Source organism: Strongylocentrotus purpuratus, unplaced genomic scaffold (genome assembly GCF_000002235.5).
Source record: "Strongylocentrotus purpuratus isolate Spur 01 unplaced genomic scaffold, Spur_5.0 spur5_contig_842, whole genome shotgun sequence".
In the NCBI taxonomy this organism is placed as follows: domain Eukaryota; kingdom Metazoa; phylum Echinodermata; class Echinoidea; order Camarodonta; family Strongylocentrotidae; genus Strongylocentrotus; species Strongylocentrotus purpuratus.
The window spans coordinates 524,973-540,752 of record NW_022145549.1 but is presented as its reverse complement, the minus strand read 5'-3'; the positions used below and the strand labels follow the sequence as shown (position 1 = coordinate 540,752).

The 15,780-nt window shown below is 39.0% G+C and overlaps 1 protein-coding gene across 4 annotated transcripts in view; it reads left to right on the top strand.

The window, feature by feature from the left end:
* LOC115918755 (serine-rich adhesin for platelets-like) overlaps nt 1–15,064 on the top strand; it is a 38,520-nt gene extending 23,456 nt beyond the window's left edge. For 3 of the 4 annotated variants that reach the window (XM_030989514.1, XM_030989506.1, XM_030989525.1), the window contains exons 8-13: nt 6,555–6,781; nt 7,622–7,771; nt 8,669–8,755; nt 10,635–10,800; nt 11,978–12,661; nt 13,632–15,063. In XM_030989514.1, the coding sequence (XP_030845374.1) occupies nt 6,555–6,781; nt 7,622–7,771; nt 8,669–8,755; nt 10,635–10,800; nt 11,978–12,661; nt 13,632–14,257 (1,940 nt within the window). In that variant the 3' untranslated portion in view covers nt 14,258–15,063. Of the gene's footprint in view, nt 1–6,554; nt 6,782–7,621; nt 7,772–8,668; nt 8,756–10,634; nt 10,801–11,977; nt 12,662–13,631 lie in introns of all 4 variants that reach the window. The other variant, XM_030989519.1, reaches the window with a different exon arrangement.
* Nucleotides 15,065–15,780: the final 716 nt, after the last annotated feature.

The following is a 15,780-nucleotide window of genomic DNA, read 5'->3' as shown; positions in this document are numbered from 1 at the left end:
TATGGTTGCAATAGAGTTCATGGCTAAAAGTAGGTCTAGTGTTGGGTCCATGGTGTAAGATAATATTATTAGTGGAAGACAAGATAATGAAAATATTTCCTTCAGAAAGGTACGAGACCGTGCTTGCTTCAAAATAAATAGGAAAAAAAAAAAAAATCACATTTAGGGTAATCAAAATCAGAGATCAGCATTTTAGTATGTTTGATATCATTCCATACCAAATAGTGTGCATTCATGTGCTAATGCCCATTGTTTGCTAGACTGATATACACTTATATATTAATTTTTTACACATATGTACCATGAGCAGGCTTTAAGTTCTCAACGTTGATTAAGTAAACACTAGGCAACAAAAAAGATAAGATATCATATTTTCAAATACTTGGTAAACATTATATACTGGAGAGGACCCATTCTCTGTATTTGACTAGTGGTTCGATACAGGAAACAGTGCTTCCATGCAACAAAAGTTATTATTGAACATATTAACCTGGAGGAGGTAGTGTAGATCATTTTAGGGTCCTTATCAATATTTGTTCGGAAATGCAGGAAATTTGTGTGCATTTCTTATGGGAAAAGAATACAATGCATTTTCTCTTATCAGAATAAACATCTTTTAGCACCTATCTATCTGTGCTCATGAGATATTTGCCAGGGTTCTGTATTACTCATGTGTTTATGGACACATTTAAATGATATTGATAGGCCTGTCTTCATCAGCTAGAGATTGCCAAATAACCCGCTATTTCTGATTTTGGAAATAATCCTGAAGTTACAAATTGCGTCTTCATCAGCTCGAAACTTGAAGCTGTAGCTTGAGATATTTTGCTTAGCTTTCGCGCATAGTGCGAGTCTTCAGGCTGGTTAAGATGCACCGGACAAATAAGCAGGATATTTTGCAAACTAGCCCAAGATATCTTGGGATGATTAACTCGACCAAATATCCCGCTAATTGCAACTTCGGGCTGATGAAAACACAAATTAGCTTGATAATTTGCGATTGGGATAGTTGAAATAGCGGGATATTTATGGCAATCTCGAGCTGATAAAGACAGGCCTAATGACAAGCAGGGTGTCATGCTGCATGCAACCATCTTGGCAGAACTTTGGTCAACCTTGGTTTGCATTAAGGTCCATGTGGCAGCCTTTGGGGGTGGTCTTCGGAAGTTGAATACCCTGAAAGTAATTTACAAACCAAACAACAACAACAACAATATGAACATTGAGCATCAACAAAGAAGATTTATTGTGAGAGGCTTAAAAAAAGAAAAAGAAAAAAAAGAAGACAATAAGAACAATATATAGAAGCAACATGAAAAAACATGATGGTCATCCAATATCAGGTGTTTGGGGGGGGGGGGGGGGGGGGGGGGGGGTCACAAAACTTTTCATCAGTGACAAATGACAGTTTTTTTATAAGCTAGCATACCTGCCAACCCTTCCAAATATTCTGATTTTCTGGATTTTTAGGACCTGAAAATTCAGAATATTCTCATTTTTCACAATTATGATTTAAAAAAAAAAAATTAAAGGTGTTTTAGTTTAGTTTGTGTGTGCTAAAGCCAAATTAAGCTTGTTTTATCATGTGCCACGATTTGAGAGTTCATGTATTGCATTCGTTGAATGGCTGCATGATCGAGCAGCGTATTTTTATTCGCTTTTTGGTCCACATTTACCACGTAGTGCCAGCTACACCGCCGCTGCAAAGTGCGATTTCTTATTTTTGAAGGCATACCGTGCTGAAAACTCCTAATTCTTATTTTCAAATGTTGGCAGGTACATGTTTGAGCTAGTGAAATCCTTGCTTCTGATTGGTTATCAGCAGATTTGTCACTGATTTTTGTCATTTGTCATTGAAAACAGGCTTTGTGAAATGCCCCCATATGTCTCTACACTGAAACACTCCCAAGGTTGTGTTCACAAGAGCCTGTCCTTAGTCTGTTGTCATGCTTGATTAGAAATCATTCAAATTTCTTGAGCGGTTTGAGGTTCAATGAGGTCCATGTAATTTATACCCAATCAGTTCCCTAACCCAAAACCTAAACTGGAACCCAAATGCAATCATGTCCTGAAACCTAACCAAAAACTAAACTGCAACCATAACCCTAAACCTTTTTCAATACCCAATCACAATCTTAGTCTTAAACCCAAATTGAAGCCCAAGTACAACCATGTCCTAAAATCTAACCAAAAACTAAACTGCAAGCCAAACCCTAAACCTCATCCAATACCCAACCAGAACCCTAGCCCTAAACCTAACCTGTAGCCCAAACTCAAACATGTCCTGAAACCTAACCAAAAACTAAACTGCAACCATAACCCTAAATCTAAACTAAAAGCCAATTGCAACCCTTTATGTGTAGTGAAAGGAAACCTGAAGTAAATGTCGCTGGATCAAAATGTTGGATCACCGTGACAGGCATCAAGGTCATTAATCTAGGCCTCAAAAATAGTATCATAAAGTCAAACCCATATTACTTTTATGTAAACAGCATTTATTTCTCTAGATATGATAGATAATCATTTTTAAAGAGGTAGAATTTGAACTAATGTCTTGTTTGCTATCTGCTCCCCACAGGAAGCAATGTAATTTGATAGTCAATAATTGATAGCTTGATGTACTTAGACTTCTCACCCCATTGTACCATGTTTAATGATACTTCAGATGGGTTCTTATCTCCCAGCGCGGGAAAACTTGTTTATTGATCTCCCAGCGCGGGAAAACTTGTTTATTGACTTTGTGCAATCTGCAGGGGAAATTAAATGGAACCCAGAAATTTTCGATTATCCTGGATTTTATGGACTAGGTGTAACCATCTAGAAGCTAAATACTCTAGAATCCTCAGATTCTTTCAAAATTTCTTGGTGATGTTTTCAATATTCTCAAGCATAAGAAAATGGACTCGCACCAAGCTACAGATCGAATTATTTCTCTTACATCTTCTCGTAGTCTAAGATCATCACATCACGTTCTTCAGATCCTAAGAACAAGAGTCAAAAGGGCTTTCTCGGCCGCAGCCCCCTTTTGTTTTAAAGGAACAAAGCACCTTTGCAGAGAACTACTATATCATCAGAGATTATAAAACCTGAGTTGAAACCCTACCTTCTTTAGCAAGGCTACCCACAAGAATATGGCACTTTTTCTCATCAACTTTTGTGTGTGCCTCAGAATAGATTTTCTAGATACATGGTGCAATACAATTGCCTATCATTATTATTATCATCAAAACTCAACGACTGTGAAAGCGTCATATTCACATCAATTCCAGGGGAGAAAAATGCACAGGGGCTCTGGGCGTATTAGCCCCAGGACCGGCCCCCCCACTCCTTTTTATTTAGGGTACGCATATGCATGTTCCCTCCTTTTGAAACCCCCCCCCCCCGAAGTCCGATGTGTAAAGTAAATACGGGCCGGATTGTTGTGTACTACCAGCCGGACTTTGGTGCGTGAAAAGTACCTCTTTACTGGATATTTTGGGAACATGCTTGGTATCCCTCCATTCACGGAGTTGGGGGGGGGGGGGGGGAGCGGGCCCCAGGAATGCCAAAAAGAGCCCTCGAAAATCATAAAACACTGTTGTTAAACCGCTTCAAAGTTCACAGGCAGTCTAGGGCGGTTCAGTGACTAAAGGGTTAAAAAAAAGAACATTACAACTTTAATCAAGTGTAAATTACTCATCAAGTATAAGTTTGAATTGCAACATACATGGATGAATGAATGATACAAAAGATTAACTAGTTTTTGAACAAATGTGTGACTGTGAGCCCCACTTGTCAAATATTTGCTTGAAGCAATGTCAAGTTTAATTGTTTTATTACAACCGCACGAATGAAAAACATCCGGACTTGAGTGTTTGTTGTACGTGACTTTGGATACTTTAATCTTGTATGCATGAATTGGGGTGCGATTATTGCCCAGGGCAAGGAAATGAAATCATCTAGTGAAATATACATTAAGAGTCATGAGTTTATCAGGCGAAATATTTAGCAGATTTATACAACATACAATGTAGGTGCTCTTGTCAGTTTCTGTGATATGTAAAACTACATGTGGTTTGTGAATCTGTAAAGCATTATTCTATTGTGATTTTTGTCGTCTTTACCTTGTTTTTTGCACACTCTATGTGCTGTCATTTTCTGTAAATAGTCTGAATAAGGATAGAAGTAGTATGATCTTCTCATCTTTGGTAGGATGCGACCGTCATTGTTGGTCAAACAGTTTTTGAGCATCAAGTAATGCCAGGCTGGAATGCTCCCCAGGGAGTGGAGATTGTGCACCCAGTGTGTGCGGGCAAGTACTGAATCCGATGACCGGGGTAATAGCATATCTGTAAAGCGTTTAGACACACTGCAGGCAGGCTTTACTACTTCAGCTAGAAGGGATTAGACCACCCAGTGAGCCAGCGAGGTCACTGTGACAGGTGGCTATCTCATTAACTCAGCTCTCATTTAACATAAGAAAAAGAGGACCATGGGGGACCAACAGGCACCGATGGGGAAGTTTTCTATATAGAGGGAGCAAATAGCTACAAGTAGGACAGTGTGCCTTTAAGCGCTATATAAAAGCGGAATATTATTATATTTCAACTTGAATCTTTGAATTTGATCAAGCATGATCAAAATTGTAAACGTGCAGATTACTCATCAAGTTATATAGGTTGAATTGCAAAATACACATGCTCTGAGTTTGCTACTAAGACGAGTAAACAACTTTTCAACAAGTGAACCAGTTGTAGGAACAATTGCATGAGTCTTACTTCATTGTCAATATTTGCATTGGGTGATGGGAATTGTAAAGAAATTATATTGCTTTTATCAGTAAGGCAGGAAGAGAATACATCCAAAGAGGAGTCGAGTGTTTGACTTTTGTAATTTGTAATACTCTAATTTTGTGATTTATTATTTGATGAAAACTATGTACGATTATCTTCAGCAGAAGGGGGTGACATCGTCTATGTACATGTGTTACCAATAGAGCAAAATGTAGGAGGATTGGACTCATAGGGCAAAATATCTGAAAGTTTTGTAGAGCCAAACTTACAATACATTCCTATTTAAAGACAAAATCTCCCGAGCATGATTTTTTAACATCTTTTAAGCTTTGATAGAGCTCCATTGTTAAACAGTTAATTCATTTTATCACAGTAAGACATGTTTCAGATCCAGCAGATGTTCTTTAGCAGGTCTAGGAACTCAATTGTTTTACACAAATAAATGAAGCTATTTCTATTATTATTACTAATCCATCAATATCACTGGGGTTCTAGTACCAGAAATACAGTGTATAGCAGATTCAAAAAGAGCTCATGTGAAAAACAATTTATTTTTTCACTGATTAAAGACGAAGTTGAGTTCTGGTCATGTGATTGCATTGTCAAAGAAATGGTGTGGAACCGACCAGAAAAGGTTGATCATCTAGCATATAAGAATTTGTGTGTATTGCAAGGTTCTGGAATCCTCAAAATGATAAGAAATTTGGCCAAGTCTTGGTAAAGTTACAAACACTTGCACAGAAAGATGTATATGGGACTACACGAACACGTGGCGTAAAAAGCCGCCCCCCCCCCCCCGATTTTTACGATGTTACATGCATATTTAGAATATGAAGGCATTTGAAGAGCCATGCTTTTCAGGGAACATGTCTTAACTGATGTTCTTCCACACTTGCATAATAAGAATGAGTAATGCTCACAAATTACATTTTTCACCTCTTCCCAGAACTCAACCTTCTCTTTAAGTGCCATCAAATGCCAATGACTTGCAGAGTAACAGCTTCAATAGATTGCAACATACATACTGTCTGATGTGTAACAAGATACACAATAGTTGACGATCTGTTTTTATGAATTCCAATTGTCAAATATTTACCAAGAGTAGTCCAAATTGCAATGTTATCATATTGTTTTTATCAGTAAGGCAGGAAGGAAAAACATCCGGAGATGAGTCGAGTATTTGACTTGGGTGACCTAGGGACTTTAATCTTATGTTTATGAATTCATTTGGAAACGTCTGTAGGGTAAAATTTGGATGGATTCATATTTTTCTAAGACCAATGTAGCAACATGTAAAAGCAGTAGGTGCAATAGGCCTATAACTGAAAAAAACCTATATAAACTAGAATAACATTTGTCTCACATTTTTATTTGTGCACTGTTGAGAGATCATGATGAACAAGGAAATGAAGTGAAAACAAAAACAGATACAGTACAACAACATCAGCAACAAGACGAAAAGCAACAAGAAAACAAACAAACAAAAACAGATATTCAGTATACTTTCATTGATTTATAATGTCATATATTGACTAAAAAAAGCATTAGACATTCTTTCTGTCTTTTGGTATTGATTAAATTGTGCTCATTTTTGTCTGGAAACTTGGTTAATACATATATTTTACAATGATGGTACACTGAATGTGCATGTTTTCTGTAAAAGTTTGATATTATGTACATTTTATGTATAACACTTTCTGTGATGAAGGTGCTCCGATCATGTATTTTTGAACTGGTATTTTATTCAGTCGATTAATTCTTTTAAATAAATCTCTTACACAGACAGGAAATCTCGCTCTCGATCTGAGTCGTCCAGCCTGACCCTAGCCTCGAAGGCAAGTCAAAGGTCATCCTCCAAGAGGTCATCGCAGAAGTCATCACTAAAAAGGTCGTCAGGTCGAGGAGATGTGGCTGATGGACGGAGTCTGGAGGATCGGCCGTGGTACTGCGTATACTACGATGCCGGAGAAGACGTGAAGTCTCAGAGCAGTGAAATCTACAGTGTGCAGGTCAGTAGGGTCTAGAATACAAACCCTCACGCGATCTATCTAAACCTTTGAGTGACCGGTTTTACCATACTCGTTCTCCACAATAGACTGTAGTGTTATGAAAACCGTTTGGCAAACACAAAATTTGATTTCAATTTTCAATGATAAATTTCTTGATAATCAGACAGACGATCGGCTTGTAAAAGTCATGGGCTTCCTGAATGACCTAAAGGTTTCTTATTATCATTGCAGCATGAGCTAAATCGTCCTTGTTTTCACGAAGTGACGGTAGTGAGGAAAATCGTCACGCAAAGTGAATGCAATTTTTTTTCACTACCGTCACTTCGTGAAAACAGCGACGAAATGAAGGATTTTTTTTAAGGATCTAAGACAAAGTTACCGGATCCCTTTGAAGCCCCACTGCACTACTTATATTTATTTGCTCCCTCTATATAATGAACAATGCCTAATCGGTGCTTGTTGGTCCCCTATGCGCCCCTTTTTCTTATGTTAATTGAGAGCTGATTTGATGATATAACCACCCTTCAGTGACCTTGCAGGGAGGTCTAATCCCCTGGCCAAACTAGTGCACACAGGCTTTAATACTTGCTTCTTGTTTCTCTCTCTCTCTCTCTCTGTGCATGATATGCACACAATCTCCACTCTCTGGGGCAATTTCACACTCTTTCATTCCTACTTGCTCCTTAATAATATACCTTACCTATATAGCGCATATTTACAACATGTCTCTATGCGCTGTAAGAAAGAGCAAGAAGGAAAGGTGGATAGAGTAACATAAGAAGAGTGAAATATGCTCAACTTCCTCTTGTTAACTCTCTCTTTCTCTCTCTCTGTTTGCAGGGTAAGGAGACGGCCGTTGTGACGGATACCTCTGATGATCTCTGGTTCATGGATGATGAGCGCTTCTCTGTAGAGTACGAGGTGGAGGATTCCGAGTCAGAACTAGAAAGCAATGACGCATTGTCAGACTCCACCACAACAGAGGCTGAGGTACGCATTTCAACTCTCCTGGGGGGCGTTTCACAAAACTTGTTATCAGTGACAAATGACAGTTTTTGTTATAAGCTACTGAAATCTTTGCTTCTGATTGGTTATCAGCAGATTCGTCACTGATTTTTGTCATTTGTCATTGAAAAAAGGCTTAGAGAAATCCCCCCCCCCCCCCAGTTTTAAACATTCATGTGCTAGGATATTTACTCAGAAGTGGTCTAGATTCATGCAAGTTTTATGATGCAAAAGTGAAGAATCACAACATTCTCATTTTTCAGTGAAGATGGTTGTTACTAACGATTTGCAAAAGTCGTGAAAGTCGTGCTTACTAAAATTTTCTGGATTTTAGCACCCTTAACATGTTTTGCCAGCTTTTTTTTTCTTCCTCTGACTATCAGCATCACATACACCTACAAGTGCGAAGTACACTGCCTTGTATTGTCACAAGTAGGGGACACACTTCACACATTAGAAACATAGAGAGTGCAAGTCTCAAAACCAAACAATATCTGTTCATACATGCTGAACATAGGTCATCAAATCAAATTCCCTTTGAAAACCAGAAAGGTATCAAAATAGAATGGCAATCGGAGACTAATCTTGTTATGTAATCAGGTGCTGATGGTAGGTGTAGTATTTAAAGCCCCACTGCACTACGTATAGCTACTTGCGCCTTCTACATGTATATAGCAAAAAATACCTTATCGGTGCCTGTTGGTCCCCATGATCCTCTTTTTCTTATGTTGATTGAGAGCTGATATGATGAGATAGCCACCTGTCAGTGACCTTGCAGGGAGGTCTAATCCCCCTGGCCAAACTAGTGCAGACGGGCTAAAATACCTGAATACCCGTCTTCCATTTGTACTAATTGACACACGTGTCATATTTTTCTGCTAGATCTTCGTAGAGGTTGATGACCTGGGTAGTTCTAGTGATTCAAGGTTTGCAGATGAGGATACCACAGACTCTGAAATACCTGAAGAGGTGAGTAGTAGACCAAGATTTGGTCAATCTCTGCTTTAAAGGGGTCAGTGACACAAAGACGTAACTCCATTTTGAGAGAAAGTGGTTTATGTGTCACTGAGCACTTGGGCCTTAAGGAGTTAAGTCACTAGCTATTCACTTCAATGGGGTGTTGGGTGGAGTTAAGTATTTGCATTTCCTTGAAAGCCCACATTTTTCTAAACATTTTAATATCAAATACTCATTTTGGCAAAATATGGAGTTCCGTCTTTGTGTCACTGAACCCTTGATTTGTTGTGCAATTTAGCCTGCAGACAGTTTGGATTTTTATGCTTCTTACTACATGTTAGGACATGTAGTAACTAGGAAAGTGTATATTGGTTACCTGTAAAAGCAAGAATTGTTTATAAAGTTCTTATGTTGTGTCACAAGGTAATGATTCTTGAAATTATTCGTTCTTACGTACCCTGTAGAAATCTTCGCTCCTCAAAAAAAAAATTCCTGACTGTCCCTACCACATCAACCGAAACGTATGGTTCACGTGCCTTTTCAACGGCAGCCCCTGTCTTGTGGAACCAACTTCCTGACCAGCTTTGAGTTGTTGGGAGCACTGACGGCTTTGGGAGATCCCTGAAAACTTGTCTGTTTTTCGAGGGTCTTCTAGAGCTGCTTTGTCTGTTGCTGGTTGGGAGGTTGATTCAACATAACGGGTGTCTGTTTGTTAAATTTGTTATATGTAATGTCAAATAGTGTTACTTAGGTGTAATTATAGGTGCATTGGTTAACTTTCCCATAAATATTTTTTGTCATTTGCTTATCTACTTTGTTATTTATTGTTGTATTAATGTTGTTTATATATTCAAATTTGTCATGATTGTAAAGCGCATAGAGAAATTTTCAATTATGCGCTTCATAAATATTCTATATTATTATTATTATATTCATCTTCTTCTATTTTGCAAGCTTTACAATATGTGGGATAATACCTTAGATGAGTGGTGGAACCCTGTTGAAATCAGCCATTTCTGTTACAGTGTCCCACCCCATCAAAGGAAAGATAAATGAATAATTGGAGCAGTAATGACTCAGTGGCTCAGCTACAAACCAGTCGCTTGATGTGCTCATTTCTAAATTACATGTGTGTATTAGGGGCAGTCAACTGTGGCCTGACTGTTCGTGTTGGGTGCTATTGGCATTCATCCAATCTGTCGGACTGATTATTAGTGAAATTCTCTGTAGCTTGGAATAATGATTTTCTTGTATGCTGCATTTCACATTATGATATAATGTCTCCATGGGCTTCCAAAAGACCTTGGGTGTTATCATCCTGGCTTCGTTTGAGGGAACGCACAGACCAAAATTCTCTGGAGCTAAGAAAATGATTTAGTTTTCACATTTTATAATGCAATCAGTTCTGTGGACATTGAGTGATATTCTTACAACATTAGCAGGCCTGCCAATCAGCACGATTTGATCATATTTCGTACATTTTTTCTCAATAAAATATGATTCCCCCTCCCCCCTCAAAAAAACAACAACACATTTTCAATGATAAAAGGCCCGTTCTGTCCTGTAAAGTATCGTACGATCATCTCACATGGGTAATTTGGGGATGTTTATTGGTTCATCGAACACACCAGTCATGACAAAATCATGCATATTCAACCAATGATCCATGCAAAAATTTCTTCCTATATGTAGGAACTGTAAGAGGCATTGATCCGTGTCTGTAACAAAAACACTGTTTTTTTCAGTAAAATACAACTTTTGAGACTAAAGAATGAACTCTAGAGGTTGGCAGGTCTGCATTAGCTAAGGGTTGAAGTTTGAAGTATATACAAGTAGTTTTCTGTCCAGGCTTTGATTTTGAAATGTACCATGTTTACCTCTGATTTGAAAGGATAAATGGAAGTGTGCTGAGTGCAGCCAAGTAAACAACCCCATGCATGGCTACTGTTCTTTCTGCTGGGCTAGGCGGTCTGGCTGGCTTGCCGATGAAGACAGGAAGAATCCTACCGAGAGGTTAGGTGACAAGCATGTACTCAGAAGAGCCTTCTCAGCACCTGGTAAGACCCGTTTCACAAACCCTTTTTCAATGACAAATAACTAAAATCAGTGACAAATCTGTTGATAACCAATCAGAAGCTAGGATTTCAGTAGCTTATAACAGAAACTGTCATTTGTCACTGATGACAAGTTTTGTGAAACGCCCCCCCCAACAGTTACTTGTCATATTTCGAATATGAGGGCATTTGAATAGTCATTTTTTTTAGGTGTCCTTTTTATGCCTCCGCCACCGAAGGTGGTGCCGGAGGCATCATGTTTTCGGGTTGTCCGTCCGTACGTCCGTACGTCCGTACGTCCGTCCCGTTTGACCGTTATCACAATATCTCAAGAACCATTTAAGATTTAAACTTAAGACTCGGGAATAGTATTTATCACCATAGGAAGATGATCTGATTAGATTTTGGAGTACGTAGGTCAAAGGTCACAGGTCACAGAGGTCAACTTATGAAATTCCTTGTATTGAGTTTGTTAGCGCGATATCTCAAGAACCATTTGAGATTTAAACTTCAAACTTAAGGATAGTATGTATCACCATAGGAAGACGATCTGATTAGATTTTGGAGCACGTATGTCAAAGGTCAAGGGTCACAGAGGTCAACTTATGAAATTCCATACATTGTGATTGTTATCATGATAGCTCAAGAACCACTGGAGATTTAAACTTCAAACTTAGTGATAGTGTGTATCACTATAGGAAAACAATCTGATTACATTTTGGAGCACGTAGGTCAAAGGTCAAGGGTCATAGAGGTCAACTTATGAAATTCCATACATTGAGATTGTTATCATGATATCTCAAGAACCACTGGAGATGTAAAAACTTCAAACTTAAGGATAGTATGTATCACCATAGGAAGACGATCTGAATAGATTTTGGAGCACATAGGTCAAAGGTCAAGGGTCACAGAGGTCAACTTATGAAATTCCATACATTGAGATTGTTATCATGATATCTCAAGAACCACTGGAGATTTAAACTCCAAACTTGTTTAAATTGCTCTATGGCGGAGGCATCATTTTCGACTGCGCGCAGTCAAAATTCCATCTAGTTTTCTTCTATGATACTCTTCCACACTAATATAAAGAGAATGAAAATGTCCATAAATTATGTTTTACCTTTCCCAATACTCAACCTTTTCTTCATAATAAAATAATTTCATTTACATCTCTTTCCAGCTGGATGTCATCTTGACACCATCAATCAAGCCAGCATCCCAGGTGTGGTTTCATCTCCAGCAGACCATGCACCCTGTGCAAGCGACGAAGCCGGTACAGGACATCAAACGGCAAGACCGCACCGCTTCTACTCCCCGCCCCAAGATTTTGCAGACGGGGGGAAGAGTGATGGTGAAGAGGACCAGCACCAGAGCAACGTCCAGGAGGAAAGGCACGTCTTCTGTCAGATATCCTCACCAGGGTTGACATCGTCCTTGAGACCTGTTCAAGGGATCTGGAGCCAGGATGTCAAGGTACCTACGACTTACCTTACCACAGTTCACGAGGCCTCTGAAGAAGCGATTCCTGCAGACCTTCATAGACACACTCCTGCAGCCTGTACTACCCTAATGGGGGGTGCGATCCAGGGGAACGAAGATCAGGGTGTCGGGAGTGATGTGTCCCAAAACACTCCAGGAGTTTCCGACACTGTGTCTCACCACTCTAGCGATAGCTCTGGGGATGTTGCAGGATGTACTCCAAGGAAGAGAAGAGCGTTACTGGTCACTAGGGAAGACTCTGGAGTATGCCTCAAGAGACAATCCTCTGGACACTCTGGAATGGATGAAGCTCGACCAGTTATCAAGGGTATTGTTCCAGTGACCAATTATCTGGTCCAGGCAACACCAACTATCACACCAACAGGTCAGTATGACTACAAGTTAATAACCATTGTCATTTGCATTAACCCTTACTGTCCTGGGGGGGGGGGGGCCTGGGAGGCCCCCCCCTCGACATTTTCGGAGATTGCGCCGCAACCGCTTGGAATTTTGAATTGTCGTTTCATGACTATTTTCCCTCAAGTCTTACGCACATTTTGATACCATTTTCGTCGAAATCGGATATACCTGTAAGGCGTTACATAACAATTAGTATGCGCATGTCATAAAAAAAAACCCCCAAAAATGAAAATCGCATCAAATTTGCATAAATTATCATTATTAATTACATTAAAATAACTTTTTTGTGTTAGAAAAGAAGTTTCATATGAATAATGAGTTTCAACATTCAAAAAGTGGAGTTTGACACGTTTTCGGTAAAATGCATAAAATTAGCGCATTTTGCATAATTAATTAGGCTAACGACAAAAATTTGCATGTTCGGGAAAAACTAATTATACCATCTTGTTCCTTACGTAAATATCTACAAACATGCAAATTTTCGTGTTCATCGGACAATCGACGGCCGAGATCATAGGGGGGGGGGCCTCCCAGGCCCCCCCCCCCAGTCAGTGGGTGCTCAAAATAGCCCAGTACAGTAAGGGTTAAGGACAACCACTCTTTAATTCTTTTCATTTTAATACATGTCTACTAATTCTTATCCTGTTTTGGATTCATCTGGAAATAAATAAACTTCTAAATTGTGTGCACTTATATTTCTAGTAGCAGTGTTTCAATGAGAACAGCATTATGTGTACTATTTAAATGGATATAATCTAAATTTTTCAATTATCATTGAATAATGGTAAACGCTTCTTGATAGCTGGATTTCAAATGAATAGGTACCCTAATTTCATTGTTAAAAGGCCATCAGGGCAGATAATTGAATATTGATGTTACACCGTTGAGATTTAACAGTCATCATTTATTAGATCTTCTTTTACTTCCTTTTGTAGGCTGTGGACATGAGAAGATGATTTCACAGGTACCATGTCAAACAAGTTCCAGTGGCAGTTCATCTTTGGCAGGGGCACCAATGGCCACCCACAGTGTGTGTAGGACCCCAGTTATGTCACTGCTTACTGAAAAGACACTAGTTGGTCCTCACCAAAGCACGTCTCTGTCATCGGCCCTACACCAAAGCACGACCCTGTCATCACCCCTACACCAAAGCACGTCTCTGTCATTGCCCCTACACCAAAGCACGTCTCTGTCATCACCCCTACACCAAAGCACGTCGCTGTCATCACCCCTACACCAAAGCACGTCTCTGTCATTGCCCCTACACCAAAGCACGTCTCTGTCATCGCCCCTACCCCAAGCTCTTAGAACCAAGTCCAACATCTCTCCTCTGGACGGGATCGGTAGCGGGTCCTCCATGGGCAGTGGGGCAGTTGCCAGCCACGCCCAAGAGCTGTGCCGGTTCTGCTGTGTGCGACCCAAGACGGCTTGCATCATTCATGGACGCACTGGACACCAGGTCTGCTGCTACAAGTGCGCCAAGAAGCTAAGGCGACGAGGTAAACCCTGCCCTGTGTGTCGACGCCCCATTCAGCACATCGTCAAGAATTTTTATGCGTGACAGAGATCATTGTTGTATCCTATGTAAAGGCGTACATGGAAAGTGCACAACTTATTCAATATATCTAGCTTTATTATATGTCTTTTCATGTGTATTAGGATCGACTGCTTCGTAGCAAACCAAAAACGCTTTAAAAAGCAATCCCTTAGTTCCGTTGACTGGCGTTTAATCAACTCCCTGTTGATATTGCTGAAGAAGTGACTTTTTTTAAATGTCCACATAACTTATGGGTTGGTCTCTAAAATTGCATGAGAAAAGAATAGTATAGGATTATTTATTCTTATCCTAATGGAGTATTAAAATCTTTATTCTCATTGCTTTGAGAAATATACAGTATACCCATTGATCAATATTCAAATGAAATGTACTGCATGTGGCAATGATGTGGTTTGGGCTCTGAAATGCAGTATACATATGGCAACGTAAGCAAAGCCTGCAGAATGCAGTGGAGATCCCATCAAGTGGTTGGCTAGAACTGTGGTTGATACAGAACTTGGTTTCAACTTGAACAGTGGGTTTAGATGTTGTTTCTTTTTACAAATAATAATAGTTGTGATAATCTGGATATAAATAGTGCTTAATACAGCAACAATTTCTCAAACAAACATTTTACAATCCAACCCACAAGTCCCACATCTTCTCTAAAATTAAAATATTTGCTAATTTTGTGAGTGGTCCAGAGTCATGAAGATTGCAGGTCGTGAATAGTTGAATTGTGGCCCTAATGTTGCGCAGTACACACAATCCTTCTTTCTGTGACAGTTGTTGGTTGTGCACAAGGTCTAAATATTTGGCTGCATCTATATTTTTCGAAGTCAGAATCAGGAACAGCAAACACTTATCACATATATATGTGTAAAGAACCACATTACCCTGTTGCACATGAGGTTAAGCTTTGGAAAAATTCTTTGTAAAATACATTTGTTTATCTTTTGGGCCACAATGAATACTCATATTCTGCATAATATAGACATAATAATAATTTCTATGTTGTATTCAGGTGCTAGAAATTGTGTACATGTCTTATTTTAAATGTTTGAAAGTTGTGTCAGGTGTTTCAAGTTGTAAGAAGAGTTAGTCATTTTTGGAATTGTACAATTGAATCAAGAATTCAAGATGACTATATTTCTGTGTGTGATGTAGGAATGTGAACGTGCAAGTCAGTGAGGAAGAATTATCTTTGGAGAAAGTTTTTAGTCAATGTACTGGTATGTTGAAATATATTGAATTGCCAATAATCAAGAACCTTTGTGAAGGTTCTAGATGATGAATTATTTATTTACAAGTGTGATTTACTTTGAAATACTTCACTTTAGTAATAGAAATATTTATTTCAAGTTTGTTATTTCTGATTTGCTTGCTTTCTTTATGAGTTTTGATATTCATATCAAAACAGCAATGGTCTGTTGACAAAAGACAGAAGAGTATAACAAATGGTATACTTGAACCAGGTGGGTTCTGTATAGTAAAAGTGATAATAGGTAGGTCCCCTTATATAGTGCAGCTACTATATGAATATACTC